General features: G+C 59.1%; 2 protein-coding genes across 5 annotated transcripts; one reads left to right on the top strand and one right to left on the bottom strand.

Annotated features, from left to right (window-relative positions):
- Positions 1–280: 280 nt before the first annotated feature.
- Positions 281–11,341, top strand: LOC144583770 (uncharacterized). Of its 3 annotated transcripts, none has more exons than XM_078378466.1 (4): positions 282–462; positions 5,440–5,560; positions 6,289–6,402; positions 7,219–11,341. In XM_078378466.1, the coding sequence occupies exons 1-4, from the start codon at positions 439–441 to the stop codon at positions 8,619–8,621; spliced, it is 1,662 nt and encodes a 553-aa protein (XP_078234592.1). In that variant the 5' UTR covers positions 282–438; the 3' UTR covers positions 8,622–11,341. The 3 variants fall into 3 exon arrangements, with proteins under 3 accessions (XP_078234593.1, XP_078234592.1, XP_078234591.1); XM_078378465.1 differs by having other exon boundaries at positions 7,216–11,341; XM_078378467.1 differs by lacking the exon at positions 6,289–6,402 and having other exon boundaries at positions 281–462; positions 7,216–11,341.
- Positions 11,342–12,782: 1,441 nt separating this feature from the next.
- Positions 12,783–17,511, bottom strand: LOC110082529 (tigger transposable element-derived protein 3). 2 transcript variants are annotated; one of them, XM_073002693.2, is made up of 2 exons: positions 17,207–17,511; positions 12,783–16,166 (listed from the first exon to the last, which is right to left on the bottom strand). In XM_073002693.2, exons 1-2 carry the CDS (start codon positions 17,502–17,504, stop codon positions 14,146–14,148), a joined length of 2,319 nt encoding a protein of 772 aa, XP_072858794.2. In that variant the 5' UTR covers positions 17,505–17,511; the 3' UTR covers positions 12,783–14,145. The 2 variants fall into 2 exon arrangements, with proteins under 2 accessions (XP_072858794.2, XP_072858795.2); XM_073002694.2 differs by lacking the exon at positions 17,207–17,511 and adding an exon at positions 16,838–17,098.
- Between the last annotated feature and the right edge of the window lie 649 nt (positions 17,512–18,160).

Raw genomic sequence — 18,160 nt, 5'->3', positions numbered from 1 at the left:
CACGACCACACACACACACCCGCCGCGGCCACCCTCCCGCCGGGGCTGATGGGAGTTGTAGTCCCAAACGGGGGGCTCCTCCCCGACCCCTTTGGCGCTCCCGCGTTGCCCCCAAAGAGGGAAAAGAGGAGGGGGGCGGGGCGGGGGCGGGGCCTCCCGGGGGAAGGGAGGGGCCCTCCGTCTCCCCGGCGGGACTCCGTTTCCCGGCATGCGCCGCGCGGGGGGGGGGCGGGTCGAGCGGCGGGGGGGGGGAGAAAGAAAGAAAGAAAGCGGGGGCCTCCGCGCCGCCTCCCTCCCTCCCTCCCTCCCTCCCTCGCCTGCCTGCCTGCTTTGCCTGCCTGGCTCCGTCGGGCTTCCCGGCCGGGCCGGCCCTCTTTTGTTCCGCCGGGTGTCCCCCCCCCCTCCGGGCTGGGGGTGTGTGAGGGGGGGGCGGCAGAGATGGCCTCGGGGGTCCCTGCCCAGGTAAGGGGGCCCGCGGTGAATGGGGGAGTGTGTGGGGGGGAAGCCCATGGGGAAAAGAGGGGTGGGGTGGGGGCTGCTCTCCTTTCCCCCCCCAAGCAAACCCTGGAGGGTCTCTGGGCACGTGCAGAGGGCCGGCGCCCGCTCGCCCGCCCCTCCTCCCGAGGAGGACCCGAGGGGCTACGGTCAGGGTCGGAACACAGCGGGGGGGGGGTCTGGAGGGGGCCGGTTGGGTTGTTCTGTTTGGGGGGGGATTCTGGGAGTTGTAGTCCCCGAGGGCCAGTCCTGCTTCTCCCGCGGGCCAGACGGGCCGGGGGGGGGGGGAGGACCCGTGGGGGGGGAAGCTTCGCCCAGTCCTGCGAGGGGCAATCGGGGGGGGGGGAGGGCGGGGAAGGGTGGTCTCCCTCTTTCTTTCTGTGTGTCCAGCGGGCTCCCTCCTCCAAGGGGGGGGCGCGAGGGGTGCCCGGAAAGGGTGAGGGGCTTCTTCTGCCCCATCCCGCGGGGGGGGGGGGAAATGAAGGATGCTCAGCGAACGGCCCCGGAGCGCTTTGCACCCGCGCATCTCCAGGGGGAGGCCTCATGCCCTGGAAGCAGAAGCATCATCCTCCTGTCGAACTGCAGGTCAGGAAGGGGACCCTCGGGGGAGGGGGGAATCGAACCCCCCCGCCCCAGACCTCTGGCTTCCACAGTCAGAGGCTTCAGCAGGTCATTCAGGACCCTCCTCCTCCTCCTCTTCCTCCTCTTCCAAGGACTGGGCTGGAAGGGACCCCAAGGATCCTTAGACAGAGTCCCAACCCGGTCAAGGCAGACTCGAACCCCTCACCTTGGGGCTTCTTACAGCCGGAGGCCAAAATCGCTGAGCTCTCCAGAGGTTTTATAACCAAGTGGGGGGGCGGTGGGGGGGTGGAAGGAGGGAGAGCCAGCCAGAGCCCAGAAGGTCCCCGGGCAGGGACGGGACCAGAACCGCCGGTTTTCCCCCACGGCAGGGGAGGGGGGCTGCGTGGAGGAGAACAGGGTCTTGGCGTGTTTCGCACGGGTTCCTTCCTCCTGCCGTTGTTCTGCTGAGGAGGGGTGTGTGTGTGTGTGTATGTTTGTGCCCCCCTGCTTTAAAAGCATTTACTGTATAGGAAATGCTCCTGGCTTTCCATTTTTGTTACCTGGGCCAAGAAGCTGGCCAGAGGAGAGTGGACAGAATCCGGACACCAGCGTCACCCGTCCTGCATCTCCGAGAGAGGAATCTGGGATGAGCAAGAGACACACACTCCCGATTCGTAACGTGGGATGTTGGATTTCTGTGGGTTGCTTCTGGGGCACACTGGTCCCAGAGCTTGGAAAAATTAATTTTTGGGACTGCAGGTCCCTTCAGTGGCCAAGTGGGAATTTGAATTGAGTTGCCTCGGCCACCAATCTGTCTGACACATTAGCCACCCCGTCACAGTTTTTCCATCCATTACCTCTTTCCCAGTCTGGGAAAGATTTCCCTTTTTTTCCTTTTTTTTTGGGGGGGTGATACCTCGCAGAATCTGGGGGCAGTCATCTGAGAAGGTAGCCTTGCCAAACTCTGACGGCTCTGATGCCAACCGTGTGCGGCCACAACGTGGATCTGGCCCCTGGCTTGTGTCGGTCAAGAGCCAAGCTACACATGAAGTGGAATGTGTTGCAGTGTTTTGAATTTTTGGTTAAATTCCTCTAGCTGAGCAGCAAAAGGGCAGGAATTCATGGAGGAGAACAGCATCAGGTCCCCCAGATTAGTCCAGTGCTGACTTACAGTCTCAATAAACTCACTCTGAGACATTAGTAAGAGAAAGGATTAAAAAAAAACATTTCATTACTAATTGAACAGATCGAGCAGCAAATTAGAGCAACTATCATTCCTTTCAGCAAAAGCTCCAGACGAAATGCTTCCAACAGACAACGGGGGGGGGGGAGGCTCAGCCCGGAGAGGTGGGCTCTCTTTGAATTCAGAGGCAGGAGGGAACTGTCGGTTAGCGCCCTTAGTGGCTGACCGTCCATCATCGCCCAGGCCCAGAAAGGTCCCTTCCGACCCTGCACTTGCTCCTGGAGGCACCAAGCAAGGTCACAAAAGCCCCAACAAAAAAGAAGGCAGGGCTGACTTTGGGGCTTTGCCGGGTCGTACCGTCCCTCGGGGGGAAGGGGATTCTCTCTGCCCTCAACCTCCCATTTTATAAAAGACACCTTGGCCTGTAAGAAAGGGGCAAGGGGGGGGAAGGGGGTCCTTCGCTTCAAATGCCGAGCATTTCTGAGACGAAAGGAGCTTTTCTTTTTAAACGCAGCCGCCCCTCCGGCCACCCCGCCTGGAACAAAACACAGTCCATACTTCCGCCCACGTGCTCTCTCTGCAGAACTCCCAAATGGCCTGTTGGCTGCAGAAATACGGTACAGGACGGTGGCTGGTGTGCCCTGACTGTAGGGGGGGGGGCGGGAGACTGTGCTGTTCGTACGGTGCTGAAGGGAGCAAGGGTTGGGGGGGGGGGAGACACCCCAGCCAGCGAAGGCCCCTGGACGGAGTGCGTTCTTCCTGGCCTCCTCTACAACAGAGTCATTTGAAAACAGTGTCTTTGGCTGGGAATAAAAACAGGCAAATGCAATACCTACTGTATATATACCCTGTTTTCCCCGAAAATCCCTAGTTCTGTATGATTTTTCAGGAGGCTCGTCATGTAAGCCCTACCCCAAAAATAAGCCCCAGGTGAGTGAAACCCTGCCCTCCACCCTTGTGCAGCAACCAGAAGAAGGTGACACGACTGTCTTTGAATCAATGTAGAGGGTTGTACATGAAAAAAATAAAACATCCCCTGAAATATAAGCCCCAATGCATTTTTGGAGCAAAATTTAATATAAGACCCTGTCTTACTTTTGGGGAAACACAGTATCGGTGTTCTAGCCATCTTTAAAAATCCAGGACAAAGATCCATTAAAACGAAGCGCGTCGACCACCCGGCTGTCCTCTAAGGCTAAGCCACAGCAAGCAATTTAATTGAAACAGTCAATTAGGTAATTATGCCATCGAGGGAAAGAACGGATCATAGGAGGATATGTTTTTCTTGCCCGGGGGGAGGGGGGGCGGGCAGGAGGAAAGGTCCTCGTTTTATCGACCTTTGCACTGGTGGTGTTTGTGCTATATTGAGCCAGTGGTTGCACCTGAATATCCGGTGTGGACCCCCCAGAGTTGGGGATCTGCCCCACCCAGCGAGAGCATAAAATGGATCCTCTGAACACAAACAGTCAGTTTTATGGTGTCGGCTGGACAAAATGGAGGAGCTTAATTATGGAAGATTCTGTACAGCGAGATCAGGGAGAGATTAGGGATGGAAAGGCTCCGTCATTTCCTCAATATATAATATGCCTTTCTCTGCGAACTGATAGGAAAACGATGGCAACCGTCCTTATAGATGGTATCTAATGCCTTTAATTTAGATGATGGATGAGTCTTGGAAATGTAATTATGCTGGGCGGATTTTATAGGCTAAGCTCGCGCTGCAGCGATGGAAGGGTGAAGGGAACCCGCTCGTCTTGGAAGTGCCAAAATAAGGCTTTCCTTGCTGATGCTGCTGGATATTTACGCACGTTCTGTTCTTAACGTCGCTGTTCTATTTCTCATTTTTGATGTTAAGGACATGAAACGCGGCAACAGCACAGAACAAAGCTATTGTGCGGCTACCTGGAAATTGTGATAATGTTGTTAAGTCCAGATTTTGCTGGGAGGGAAACGGTCCAACAGACGCCAGAAAGCAAAGTCTGCTGTTTCTGTACCTCCCTGTAGTGCTTAAAGCACTCCATTTTTATTTATTGATTGATTTGATTTGATTTATACCCCACCCATCTGGCCTAAAAGGCCACTCTAGGCGGCTTTTAATAATGGAGGCTATACTGTACGTTGTTCCCCTCCACACCAGAGAGCTGGGAGCTCTGTTTAACACCCTCTGGAGGATGGGAGGCTGAGTCGACCTCAGTCCGGCTACCTGAAACTTGCAGGGACCGAACTCAGGTGGTGAGCAGAGTCTTGACCACAGGACTGCAGTTTAACCACCGTGCCTCTCCTCCCCCTCCAAAAAACACAAGGACACGAGAGATTAAAAATTGCAGTGGGCATGAGGATTCAAGGAGAGTGAGCACCTTCTTGCTCGTTTTTAGGAAAACCTGAATCCCACCTGGCCTGACTCTACATGCTGACTCTCCCCACCCCCTTCTGTGGGACGTGGACGGTCAGGTGAGACCCTTTGGCCCAGTGATAGCAGCCAAGCCGCGAAAAGGAGAAAGGCGGGAGGCCCTCGGCACTGCCGATTGCGGGTGAATCGGTTTTGTGAAGGCGGGAGCGTATTGGCGTCGTTGGGTGGGCCGATGGTTTGAGAAAGCACGTTTTCGTTTTCAAGCTGGGAGCTCTGTTTTTTGCTTCGTCCGGTCTGTCGACCCTGGGGAGAGGGTTGATCTTTTTCATCAAGGGTTGGCTTGGCCTGTTCAGGCCCTCGCTTCCCAGTGAGAAAAACACACACACACACAGGAGCAAACCCCCGTCTGGGTCATTAAAGAAATGACCCTTATTCGTTACAAAGGGAAATACACAGGGAAAAATCAGAGCCTGGGAAAGTTATTGTTCTGGATTAGGACTTCTAAAGTCCTGCATCCCCCGGGTGGGGGGGCTGAGCATGGTGGTTGGAGGGGCTGCTGTCTGAAAAAGTGTAAAGGGCGGTCGGTCGTTGCCAGCCGGAGATTGGTGGGAGAGATGCCAAGCGCTGCGCCCACGGGACCTCCCTGCCCTCTGGTGTCTAAGGAGGTCACGGCCGTGCGAGTCTGTCCTGCTGCTCATCCCTTAATTCCCGGGGTCTGTGGACGGCCACTCCTGGAAACCTTTTCTCCCTCACGAGGAGGGCCCCCTCCCCGGCAGAGGTGCGCCTGGGTCTTCCTCAGAGGGTCGAGGAAGGGCTCCGATCCTCCCTTCTGGCTTCCTCGTTGCTGCAGGTGATGTTCGAGGACGTGGCCGTGTATTTCACGCGGGGCGAGTGGAAGGCGCTGTCAGAGTGGCAGAAGGACCTCTACCGCGCGGTGATGGTGGAGAACTACGAGGCGGTGGCCTCCTCAGGTAAGTAAGGGTCTCGCTTCATCCCGTTGCCGGGAGGTCCCCACAAGGAGGGGGGGACAGGGCCTGAGGGGGGGCGCGGGGGCTGCCAGAGCCCACCCTTCAACATCTGGAAGGTTGCATCTGCATTCCTCTTTTGGCCTTTTTAATGTTACATCTGCAAAAAGAACCTTTTTAAAAAAAGAAAAGAGCTTTGGAGGGTGCTTTGAGGGGCCGGGGGGGCATTTCCTCTGGGACAAGTGGAAGTGTTCGGGGGGGGGGGGGAAGGCTGTGAGATCTGAGCAGAAATGGCTTCCGCCCAGACCTCTCTAATTTGGGAACCGCCTGTGGGTCCCCAGAGGAAGGGGAGGGAAAGCCGAGTGGGCCCTCTGGGAGAAACAACAGGGGTGAAATTCATGCTTTTTGGAGGGTGGGCCTCTCATCTGCTGCCCCCTCCCTCGCCATTTTGCAAGGTGTGGGGTTGAAGCGCCGGGCAGAGCTGTACAACACGGCTGTCCAGCCAGTGGGGAGAGGGAAGAAAAACTTGCGGGGGGGGGGAGCCTCTGAGGTCCGAAAAGAAGTAGAGACAGAACCCAAAGCCACCCCTGCTGAACCGCTGGCATCGGAGGAGGTCTGGGGTCAAGCTGAGGTGCTCCCGGGCGGGGTCAGAGCGTTCCCCTTCCGCGCCGCGCCTGGGATGGGCTCGGCACGCGAGGGGTGCTCTAGGCCGGCTCGCTCTCCTCCCACGACAGGCGGTCCCTCCGTCAAGCCCAAGCTGATCTGCAGAATAGAGAGAGACGAGGACCCTTCCGTGGACGAGACCCCCAAGGCCCCCCTGCGGAAGAGGCCCCAGAGCCCCTGGTTGGGTGAGTCGGTCGCTGGAGGGGGGGCAAAGGACCCTGGCGTCCCCCTCCCCTGCGAGTCACAGAGGAGGCGCTTTTCTCCCGGATGGAGAGAAGAGGGCCAGAGGGGCTTGGCCTTTGTGTGGAGGGGGTGTGTGTAAATGGCATCCTGCAAAAGGTTCCACATTCTCAGAGAGCGCTGGGTGGGCGGGCGGATGGGTGTCTGTCTAGAGCGCTAGTTTTCCTTCCGTTGCCTCAAAGCACAGCACTTAGAAAAATGCATCTTCCGACGGACAGTGCCATCTCCCCAGGTGGGGGCTTTGGGGCTTAACACCACCTTTTATGTTGTTGATTTGTCTGCCGGAGGATTAGACAGACTCTCCAGCATCTCAGGCGGGTGGAGGGGCGGGGGGGGGGGTTTCTCTGTCACCTGCTGAGGTGCCAAGCTTGGGGTCTGAACCCCAGTCCCCAGAATCCCCTAGTCCTTAATGGCTCCTGGCCCTCCTTCTCCAGAAATTCCAGGAGCAGGAATGTCTGGAAAATGGGCATTTCCCTCCTCAGTCCCCGTCTGCTTCCAGAGATCGCAGGCGGCCCCTTCTGGGGCTTTCTGTGGGCCTGAAAGTGCCCAGGTCGCAGCAGGGCTTTGGAAGGTGCCTGCCTCGGTGGGGGAGCCGTCCCCTCCCACGAAAGGAACTCCTCCGGGCTCTTGCTTGGTCAGGGGGGCACCTCTGCCTGCCTGCCTCCCTGCCTGCCCCGGGCGACCCCTTTATGGTGGATGTGGGGCTCTTCCCCAATCCGTGATGGCCGGCCTTTCTCTCTCTTTCCTCCCCCCCCCAGCAGGAGATGGAATCAGGATAGAAGAGGAGGCAGAAGGCGAAGGGCCCGGCCCCATCCGGCCACCCAAAGCCCGGCGCGGGAGGAAGAAGAGAGGCCGCCCTCCCGGGACCGAGACGCCGGCCACCTGGGCGCCGCCTGAGCCCGAGGAGGAGGAGGAGGAGGAGGAGGAGGGCGGCCCCCCACGGATGCCGCTGAAGAGGAACCCCCCCAAGTGCCCGGAGTGTGGGAAGAGCTTCCTCAGCAACGTGGCCATGACCATCCACATCCGGACCCACACGGGGGAGCGCCCCTTCCGGTGCCACCTCTGCCCCAAGGGCTTCCCCTCCATGGGGGACCTCAAGCGCCACCTCAAGACCCACCTGCGCCCGAAGGAGCCCCCCCCGCCCCCGCCGGGCGAGGGAGGCGCCGACGCAGGTGCCCCAAAGGCGAAGAAGTGCCTCACGGCCAAGCTGCAGCTCCTGCGGCAGTTGGGGGCCGCCCCGGGCCCCAGGAAGCCCCACACGTGCGCCCAGTGCGGGAAGAGCTTCAACAAGAAGCAGGACCTGCGGAAGCACGAGGGGACCCACTCGACCGAGCGGCCCTTCGCCTGCCTGGAGTGCGGCCGCAGCTTCCGGCTCAAGCAGATCCTGGTGGCGCACCTGAAGGTGCACGTGGGCGAGCGCCCCTTCGCCTGCCAGCAGTGCGGGAAGCGCTTCAGCCAGAAGCACCACGTGGAGAGCCACCAGCGCGTGCACACGGGCGAGAAGCCCTTCGCCTGCTCCACCTGCGGGAAGCGCTACGCCCAGAAGCAGCCCCTCATCAGCCACCTGCGGGTCCACACGGGCGAGCGGCCCTACGCTTGCGCCGAGTGCGGCAAGACCTTCCGCAACCAGGCCACCCTGACCATCCACAACCGCATGCACACCGGGGAGCGCCCCTACCGCTGCCTGCTCTGCGGCAAGGCCTGCAGCCAGCTCCAGCACCTCAAGAGCCACCAGCGGGTCCACCGCGGCGAGCAGCACCTCCTGGCGGCCGGCGACGCCAAGGCCCTGGCCCTCAAGAGGGCCCGCGAGATGCAGGAGAAGCCCTTCCCGTGCCCCAGGTGCGAGAAGCGCTTCCGGGACGAGAAGATCATGCAGACCCATCTGAAGACCCACGAGGAGGACCCGCCGGCCAAATTCGCGGACCTTCCGAGCGGAGGGAGCCCGCCCGCGCCGGACCGACCCCCTCTTTGGGCCCTGCCAAAGAAGGCGATGCCGGCCAAGCCCAAGTCCAGGGGCGGAGGGACCGGGGTGCCCGAGAAGCCACCTGCGGCTGGCCGCCAGGGCCGCCCACCCAAGAAGAAAAGGTCCGTGGCCTGCCCTGATTGCGGGAGGAAATTCACGCAGGCCAAGTATCTCACCATGCATCGGAAGAGCCACACGTGACCAGCCCCTGGCACTTCAGGCGGGAGAACGCGGGGGTGCCGCAAAGGGCATCTGCAGGAGCGGAAGCTCTGCTTGAAGCACCTCGTGGTCTGAGTTGCGGGACGTCGTCTTCTGAGTTACACGGCACTCTTGGGGCAACAGCCGCGTTGCTTCTGGCAGTAGCCGTCCAGAAAAGCAGCCGTTCCAGAGGCCTGGGGAGAATCTTCCTTGGGGTCCTTTTCCTGCCTGGCATCCCGGCAAGAACGTTTTCCTGGAAGGCAGGAGGATCCACCTCCCAAAGTCCCTGCTCAGCTGTGAAACTCATCGGATGGCCTGGAGCCCCATCGTCACCCTCCCTCATTCCCTCCCTCCCTCCCTCAGCCTAGGCCCTCCCTCGCAGGGTTGTTGTGAGGCTGAGGTGCAGAAGAGGAGAATCCTGAGCTGGAAATATAAATGGTGTAGTATGTGAAAGAAACAGTTAAGCAGGAAGGAAAAAGGGTTTTTTTTCTTCTTCTTATGAATTATTCATGAATTTTAAAAAAAATGATAATAATCTTTCACAATCCCATTTATATTTCTTGCTGTCCCCGCTCCGAACCCCTGGAGAAGGTTTCTGGACGGCTTTGTGTCCTGCATTTACAGCAGCTGTTTTGAACAAAGGGATGATCTTCGGGCAATGACCCGGGGGGGGCGTGAGACTCGGGGGGGCATGGAGTCCACCGGTGGGGGACGCGACTGCCCCCTCATTCCTGCCCCATCAGCAGGGCCTGATGTTGGAGGGCTGCGGTTCAGCCATCTCCAGAGGCTCTCGCACGCACGCACGCCCGTCCCTCTTTGAGCCTCACCCAGGGCGGCTGTTTTAGAAACCCGGTTCCTAGTCATTAGGTGTTTGGGTCGTTAGATCCCCCGTTGCCCTGAGGAAGCCAGAGGGTGATGAGCTGGTCAAAAGTCTGTTTGGAGGCGGAGCATTTGCATGCATATCAAAGAGGCATTTCTCATGTATTATCCCACTAAAATTGTATGAACGGGTAGTGGGGGGGTCAGGCAGGGCTCCCCCCAGAGAGTATCCTGCACAGCATTGTAGCGCAGGACTAGGCCCTGTGCATCAGGGTTGATGTTGTGCCAGGGACTCAGAAGGCGTTGGGCTCTTCTTCATGGGAGGATTTAAGAGAGAAGTTGGACGGCCCTTTTCCAGGGGGGTTGTTTTAGTTATGGGTCTCCTGCTTTGGCGGCGGGGGGGGAACGACTTGATGGCTACAGGGGCCCCTTCCGCCTCTGGTGTTCCATGATTCTGTGATCTCCAGTGCAGATGATGTCAGTCTGCTGGGGAGACTAGAAATGCTGCAGACCTTCGGTAGGATCATGGCCTTCGTCACCCCTGATGTTATAAAACCATTTCTTCTCCAAGCTGTAAGGGTGCCCTGGTTTGGGGATAACTGGTGGCCCCGGCTGACCGCCTCCTACCTTTATCCAAAAAAAGAACCGGTTGGGTGGATTAACACACATCTGTCCTGGTTTGCCTCCAGCCTTGATAGCATTTGCTTTCTGGATGGAGTGTGTAGGGGGTTGATTTTTTGCAAGCTGATTTTTTTTTCCGCAGTCCTGTAAAACTCACCATCTCATCAAGAATCCCACGCCCACGATTTCTGACGTACCCAAGCGGGGTCTGCTGCCCTTCTGCTCAGGCCAAACCTCTTCAGACCAAAGGCGCAGAGTTCCACCCAGGTCCATGCTGGCTCCAGCCTTCACGCCTGGCATGAATTTGCAGCCATGGGAGTTTATAAGACTCAGGGCAGTCTCATGCCGTGGGCCCTGCTGTGATGATGTCCAGGAAGGATGCTCCCAGCGAGAACTCAATGCAGGGATAGCTCAGTTGGGGTAGAACCCTTGGCTGTGACACTTGGGTGTCCTCCTCGTGAGACAGCATAATTTTTTGGTTCTTTCCACCACCGCCCTCAAAAAATGGGGTGGAGGACCTCAGGTGACTCAGCCCCGTGGGCCAGTCCTATTCCGTCAGGCAGGCCTTCCTCGCAGGGCTGCTGAGAGGGGGGAAACGGGAAGGAGGAGAGCCACTGACATAAACTCTGAAAGGAAAATAATAAATAATGGTGTACTCTCCCTCACAGTGACCCTGGACGGAGTTTTCCAGGGAGAGAGTCCTCAGAAGTGCTTGGCCCCTTCCCTTCCTCTAAGGGGCATTTCTGGGACGGTGCAGCTGGCCCAAGGCCACCCGGGCTGGCCCTGCTCCCAAGAGGCACACAGTGGGGGGACTCAAACTCCCAACCTCTGGCTCCACAGCCAGAGACCTTCACTCACCGAGCTCTCAGCCGGCAAAAGTTCGAGGGGATTTGACAGCCAGGCGTCCCTTGAACGTTGCTCTTTGAGGTTGCTCTGATATCTATGCGGGAAACGTTCTGCTTTTGCAGCAGCCCCCAGAAAGCTTCTGCCAGCCTTCTGGGTGTTGTTGTCCAGGGCTCATGTCCCCCCCCCCCCAAACGGGGCCGATCCTCCTCTTGTGCTGCGGCTCCTGTGACCTCACCCTCATTTTTCTTATTCACCGACTCTTCTCTCAAGAGAACATTTCTGCCCACATGGAGAAAAAAATACCACATGGAGAAATTAGTCCCTCTCTGTCTTGCTTTCGTGACCCTCCGAGAGCGTCTGGTTTCTTTTGTTTGGTAACGTTGCTTTCTGCGTCATGGGAGGAAGCCGCATTTAATAAAGTCCGGATTTCAACTGAGGCCCAGTCTTGTCCATTTTCCTCCTGGTGGGCAGGAGGACCGGGGAGATGCCTCTCTTGCACCAGGGACCGGGGGGGGGGGGCTCTCTGGCGTGCCTGCAAGAGAGATCAGGGCAGTTCCTCTCTGGTGGGTGGGGGACATGCTACAGAAATCCCCCCCTGCTGCCTCCCCGTTTCTCCCAAGGAAAGCAGGCCCCCTTGGAGCTTGTTTGAAGAACAGGGGTCAGGAGGTGCCCCCCCAACCCCCTGGTCCCGCTGTAAAGGCACCACCGCGGAGGAATGGAGCCAGATGCGTTTCGCTCACAGACGGTTGTTGCGGGTTCCTTCCCCGGCAGCATCTCCAGTTTGGATCAACCAGGCCAGTCTCCTGGCCCCAAAGAGCCCATTGGGGGGGGGGGGTGATGCTCTGTGGCAGCCGGCTGAGCCCTGGGCAGGCGGGGGGGGGCAGGAAGGCAGCTGCTGTGTTCCCAACACACTTCCCTCTGGAATTGCACATCTGGCCCCTCTCCCTCCGGCTTGTATTAGCCTCTTGAAAAGAGATGATACTGGCGAAGTGGGGAGATGTATTTTTGTCCCTCTGCTTGTTTATGATGCCTGAAAACCTTTGAAATCCACACGCTCCTGGAAAGAGTTTGGGGATTTGCCTTGGGGTTGGGGGTGCAAGTGAGCCGGGAATCAACAAGAACACAACAGGGATGTGCATAGCACCGTTTCAGATGGAGAGGCAGCAAGACCAAAGGAGGAAGCGGATCCTTCTCTCTGCATCATCAGGACCCAGAGAAAAATGTGTGCGTTTGGGACAGGGAGCTTCCTAGGTTTCAATTGTATGTCAAAGCTGCTCTTGGGGCAAAGTCACAACAAAGACAACGCAGGTGCGATGTTCAGCTAAAGCCTAAGGTTGGGGTCACCCCGACTGCCATCAAGAGCAACGGGGGGGGGGGGGAGACAGGAGGACTAACTTACTGCCATGCCTGCAATGGTCGTCTGCAGTAAGGAAGGAAAGACAACAGGAAAAATTGGGCAGTGGGGAGAGGTGTGTGCAAAGAGGCAGGATTCTGTTGTTTCTGGTGCAGCAGCTGACCGGCTAACTCGTCCTGAAGGGGCAGACACGTGTCTGGACCCACATAAAAGTTCCACGAACGGGCAGCCAGAGTCCACAAGAGAAGCCTCACCTGGAAGCATTTCCACTTCAAGCCATGTCAGACCTTTAAAATGTTTTGATGAGGAAGTTGACGTGAGAGAGGTGCAGGAAACCCTGGTGGGGGGGGGGAAGCCCTCCAAGCTCCAGGAGGGGGGCAAAAGCGATCCTTGGCACTTGAGAGGTAAGCATCTGTTGGGAGCAGAGCCCACGCCTGCTGAGATACAAAGCCCTTCCTGCGATTTCGGTTGTGTTGCAATTGTGTTTTATGCACAGGTACAAAAACAGAAACACCCACACACCCTTCTGCATAGATTAAGATACTAACATTTTATTGGTTACCGGTCGGTTTGGGTATTTACATCCTTTACGAATTAGTTCACAGAGGGATGAGGTTAGAGAGTCTCTGTGCAGGGCTGGAAAGTGACACGTGACCCAAGGTCACAGAATCGGTATCCGAGAACTACTACTGCCCAAATGGGTTCCGCTTCTACTTGTGACAACGCATGGGTTACTCTTTAAGGAAGTGCTTCTGGTTCTTCAGTCACACATTATCAAAAAAATCATTTTGGGCTTGTGTTTTTGGATGTTCTGATGGCTGCGGCAGGGCTAACTAACCAGGGAATTCTGGGAGTTGCGGTCCCCAAGGAAGTAACTTTTTTTCTGGGACGTCTTGGCTTCTCCTCCTCCAGGACAGAAAGTCAGCGGCCAGATTCTGCCTGTCCAGCAGAGCAATGGATGTCTTTGAGGGAACAAAACAAAAAAGAATGCCAGCTATACAGGGACAAAGGCGACCTGCAGCCGGTTCCCACCAAGGCCACCCACACAGGGCTGGAGGCATCGCTCTGGGCCTCTGGCTCTCTTGTGGGCAGGTGGGCCTTGGGACCTCACAGCGCCCTCAGCTGGACTGGTGGCCCCATGCCACGCTGCTGGGACCGTCCGGCGGTGGGTGGTGTCCACTCAGCTGCCCCTTAACCTGTATAAAATGCAGCGAAACGTGGCTCCAGCGGGTGGGGGGAGGACAGCTGACAACCTGCCTGCCACCGTTTGCCAAGACCAGCTTCCTGTCGCAGGGCAGCTGACATGGATTTGATGCCAGGGGATCATGGATGATGTTACGGCTTTTGGACTACAGCACCCAGAACCTCCCAACCAGTGTTGGTCGATGGCCAGCTGCTGGCCATCTTGGCTGAGGAATTCTGAGAGCTGTAATCCAAAAAAGAAAAGAAAAGAAAAAGTAACTTCCGCCTAGACCAGTTTCTGGCCAGGACCTTCCCTACAACAGCAGAGAGAAAGACCCGGAGGGTCTTGAAACCAAAGCCGCCTACTTGGAAGCCCCTCGGTGCCCTGCTCCGGCGGGGATGGTGGGCATTTCCGTTCAACCTCTATCTGGAAGCCCACAGGCTGGGCAAAGGGGGCACTTCATCTGGGTCCCAAAAATCTTTTCTTTGTCCCGGAAGACCATGAGACGTTTGGCGCAGACGCTCCATCCAGCGCAGTGCCTCTTCTGGCATGTTTTCAGTCCAGGGTGGCGGGGTCTCGTCTTCAGGCCATGCCCAGCATCTCTCAAAGATCATCATCCACTGCACAGACGAGGGAGGGAAAGAGAAAATGATGCACTGGGCCTTCCCCTAAACAGCCACACGTCCTTGTGTCCTGGCTCGGAGTCATTCTTGGTTCAAACCCTCGGCCCTTGAAGCCGGCCTGCTCGCGAGCAACATCTCGTGAACCACGTCCTCCAGGTTGTAGAAGGCCTGGAACGTGGCCAAGGGCACAGAGTGGCACTCCAAATAGCGCCGGAGTTTGGCTAGACTCGCGGTGACTTCTGCCTGGGTGGGGCAGGGGGGCAGAGGAAGGCCCTCGGCCTTTGCAACCGTCTCTCCCTTTTCTTCCTCCTCCTCCTCCTCCTCTTTTGCTGTGGTGCAGATCCTTTCCGAGCCCCACGGGCCCTTCTTGGCCATCCGGGCACCGTCCTGGTCGCCAAAGCAGGCCAGCCCATCATCCACCAGCGCAAACTGCTGAAATTGCTCCTGGCTCTGGAACCCGAGGGCTTGGACCAGCTCCGCGGGAGGGGTCGGGAAGGGAGGGGTCAAGCTGAAGCCGGCGGCGTGGAAGCAGCTCGTGATGGTCTGTGGGCAAACCTCTGACCAAGCTTGCACCACCAGGTGAAGAGCATCCCAAAGGCTCAGGTGCTCCGAGAGTTTGCTGGTCAACCTGGAGGAGGCCTTCCCTTTGACCCCGGCGAGGAGGCGGATGAGCATCCTCCTCCGGTAATGGCACTTGAAGCTCTGGATCACCCCTTGCTCCAGAGGGTGGTGCCGGGAAGGGCGAAGGGGCAGGAACACCATCCGGACGTTGGAGAGCTCCGTCGGAGGATGCGCAGCGCACGGGACCAAGCAAAGGGCCACACTCCTCCCCTGGCGCTGCATCTCGGCGTTGAAGGTCCAAAGCCACTCGGTGAAGATGGTGGCCGTCATCCACGCCTTGGGGCTGGCTTTGTAGGCAGCCGGCGGAGACTCCTGCCCCCCGGTCCTGGGGAAGCCGAATGGCTTCGGGGTCTTCCCGACGACAAGGACCTCCCGTTTATCGGAGGCGTCCATGTTGGAGCAGATCAGGACCGTCAGCTGGTCCTCTCTCCTCTCCTGGGCCAGATCCCCTGGGGTGGCTCTGAAGAGGAGGCCCACCTCCCCACAGGTGTAAATGTTGGGGGGCTCGTATTTGCTCATGACACCGGGGAGGAGCGTGCTTTCCCAGGGCTCCTCCCCCACCGGCTCGCCACTCTCCTTTCCAGCTGAATGTCGTTCCCACCCAACCCGCATTGGCTTTGCTTTGAAGCTGCTCGGCTGACCCCGCCCGGGATCCCCCTCCGGCCGCTCCCTCCCCTCCGACGGATGCCCGGCCGTGTCTTGCACAAGCATCCCCTCGGTGGAGACGCAGCTGCGCTGGAACCACTGCAAAAGAGCCGCGTCGCCGGGCGGGCCCTTGTCCTCCAGCTTGCGCTTGCGGCCCGGGTTGGCGTTCTTGCACCACTCGGCGAGGATCCGCTCTTTGTTCTTGATGATGCGGCAGATCTGGGGCTGGGAGACGCCAAACCGCTTGGCCAGCTCGCTCTGGGACACCTTCGGGCCTTCCAGCATCTCCAGCACCTGGACTTTCTCTTGCAGGGAGAGCTCTTTCCGCTCCTTCCTCGGGACGACGGTCTCGCTCGAGGCGAAAGGCGGAATCCTCCTCCGGCAGCCGGCGACGTGAAAGGCGTTCCCGGCGGTGCACCTCCCCTGGCCCGCGACGAGGGCCACGTGCTCCAGAAAGCTCCTCCCGCAGTCCCCGCAGATGTACGAGCAGGGCCCGGCGTGGTGGAGCTGGTGCTTTTCGAGCTCTGCCTTCTGCCCAAAGTTCTTCCCACACTCCAGGCACCAGTGAGGCATCTCGCCCAAAGGGGCCCTGCACATCCCAAAGGTCGGGGCGCTGGGACCTTGCAACGAACAGTGGTCCATCTGCTCCTCCTCCTCCTCGCCGGCTGTTTCCCCATCTCCCTTTTCCGCTTTGGAGGGGTTCCACCCGGATCCCGGAGAATGGAGCCCATCTTCCCCTCCCTTCCCAGGCGAGGCACGGACATCGTCCTTTCCCTGTGGATTCATCTGCAGCAGCTCCTCTTCTTCCTTAACTCTTTTCCCACGCTTCTTCTCTCCTAGACCAACAACAAAAACAGAGAGGCAGGGCAGGGAAACGGGAAAGGTTAATGGGACGGCCAGTTAGAAGCAAAGGCGTCCTAGAAATGTCGTTCCTCTGAACTGCCTCGCCCAGAACCCTGCAATGGCCGTGGTTACAAATCCAGGGGATGCTCCTGTCTGCAGATTCCCACCCCCCACCCCTCCACCCCCAAAAGAGGCTTTTCTCTGCCCTCTGGAATTCATGGCAGGCTTCCTGTGAATTCCCTGGCCTTGGGGTCTGGCCTCAAAACACTCCGGAATGGGAGGCCAGCCACCTGGAACCAGAAGAGCTCTTTCCCCCCTCCAGGGATCCAGGCGCTCCCCTGGGTGAAAAGGGTGGCCGATTTTCCCTTCTTTGGCTAAGTTGGATCCCCCAGCGCTGCCGCAACCTTCCTTTCTCAGGTTAAAGCACCACAGGGGCCGCTCTCTCCAACCCCAATGGATACTAAGAGGAGGGAATAAAAACAAAGCCGCCCTTGACAAAGCAAAGGAATTTAAAAAAAAAAAAAAAAAAACCTCCCCTTTTCCAGGACAAAGCATGCCCTGGGACGGTCCGACGACGGGGGCCAAGTCACAACCCAGAGCAGGCTAGCCCAACCAAAGCCGGCGCTGTTGGATTACATCTCCCAGCATCCCCCAACCAGCTCACCTGTGGGGCTCCTGGCCGGGGAGGGCGGTGGGAGTCCGCCTCTTAACCTGGAGGGAGGCGGGGCGGGCGGGGCTGGGGCCCGCGGGCGACCGGTCAGACCCCCCCAGCCAGCCGGCCGGCTCCCCCCCCCTTTCCCGGCCTCCTCCTTCGGGCGGCCCTGCCGGGTGTCCTCCTGCCTCGCCGGTCCAGGCGGGCACGGTTGCCTTCCCCGCGATCTCGGAGAGGGGCGCGACCAAGCCCGGCAGAATCCCCGCCCGCCGGCCCCCCATCCCTCGTTCCTGAGCCCAGGCGGGCCGCCCGCGGGAAGCCTTCTGCACGTGCTCAGGGGTGCTCTCCGCCCGCCCGTCCCCCCCCCAGCTCCGCGGTTACCTGGGCTGGCGTCGGCGGGGCCGCGGCCTTTGGGGCGCATCTCGGCTGGAGAGGCTGGGGGCTCCGGGAGCGCGGGCGGCGCGGGGGCCACGGCTGGCCAGGGCCGGGGGCAGCGGGGAGGCCGGAGGGCGCAGAGGGGCGGGGGCGGGGGCGGCGGGCGGCGGCGGCAGCATCTCCCGGAGGGCCCCCCCCCCTCCGCGGCCCCTCCCGCCCGCGCCCGCGGCAGCCCCGGGAAGACGAGGCCGGCGGCGGCGGCGGCGGCGGGGAGGCGGCTCCGAGGATGCTCGCGCTCCTGCATCCCCGGCCGCCTCTGTGTCCCCCTCGCCCATTGGCGCGGCCGCCCTGCTCGGGATCTCTTCTCGGCCGGGATTGGGCAGGGAGGCCCCCAATGGGAAAGGAGCGGGCGGCGGGGGGGGGGAGAGTGGGGGGGGGGTCGCCGGGGTGCGTGGGGGGGGGGGACAGACACACACACAATGGCTCTTTGACCGGCCGGTTTTGAGCTCCGGCTTTACCGCCCGGCAGCTGAACCAAAGGCCCCGTTTTGTTCCAATAGCAAAGAAAGGACAACGGGGACTTCCCTTAAAAGCAGAGAAGACCCCCCCCCTCTCCCTCTCCCTCTCTCCCCCCCCCCAGAATACAGGGGCGCGCAGGACTTCTACGATGCAGACAAAGAGTCCTAAAAGTATCACAATTCTGTGGGTCATTTGTACACCAACTTTGCTTAACCCGCCTCCGGGATGATGTGCCTCAAAGTCTGGGGGATAGAATAGAGTATCTATTTCCCTTTATCTATTGCTATGTCTATGCCTTGTCTTCCGGGCCCTCCGTTCTCTGAGGCCTGCGGTTCTTCTCTGCTAAGGATTATCTGTGAATGTTTATCTAGTTACCTGAACACGTGTGAACACGTTTCAGAGTCGAATTCTCCCGAGGCCTGGTCTCCCTCCGAATGTATTG

Source organism: Pogona vitticeps, chromosome 6 (genome assembly GCF_051106095.1).
Source record: "Pogona vitticeps strain Pit_001003342236 chromosome 6, PviZW2.1, whole genome shotgun sequence".
Lineage (NCBI taxonomy): Eukaryota > Metazoa > Chordata > Lepidosauria > Squamata > Agamidae > Pogona > Pogona vitticeps.
This window is presented reverse-complemented; position numbering and strand designations above follow the sequence as displayed.

Bases quoted from the DNA above. Each gene is read 5' to 3' on its own strand.
- LOC110082529 (XM_073002693.2), bottom strand. From the start codon at position 17,504: ATGCAGGAGCGCGAGCATCCTCGGAGCCGCCTCCCCGCCGCCGCCGCC. The intron at 16,167-17,206 runs GTAACCGCGGAG...TTGTTGGTCTAG, and splicing joins CCCCGCCGACGCCAGCCCAG to GAGAGAAGAAGCGTGGGAAA.
- LOC144583770 (XM_078378465.1), top strand. From the start codon at position 439: ATGGCCTCGGGGGTCCCTGCCCAG. The intron at 463-5,439 runs GTAAGGGGGCCC...TCGTTGCTGCAG, and splicing joins CCTCGGGGGTCCCTGCCCAG to GTGATGTTCGAGGACGTGGC. The intron at 6,403-7,215 runs GTGAGTCGGTCG...TCCCCCCCCCAG, and splicing joins GCCCCAGAGCCCCTGGTTGG to CAGGAGATGGAATCAGGATA.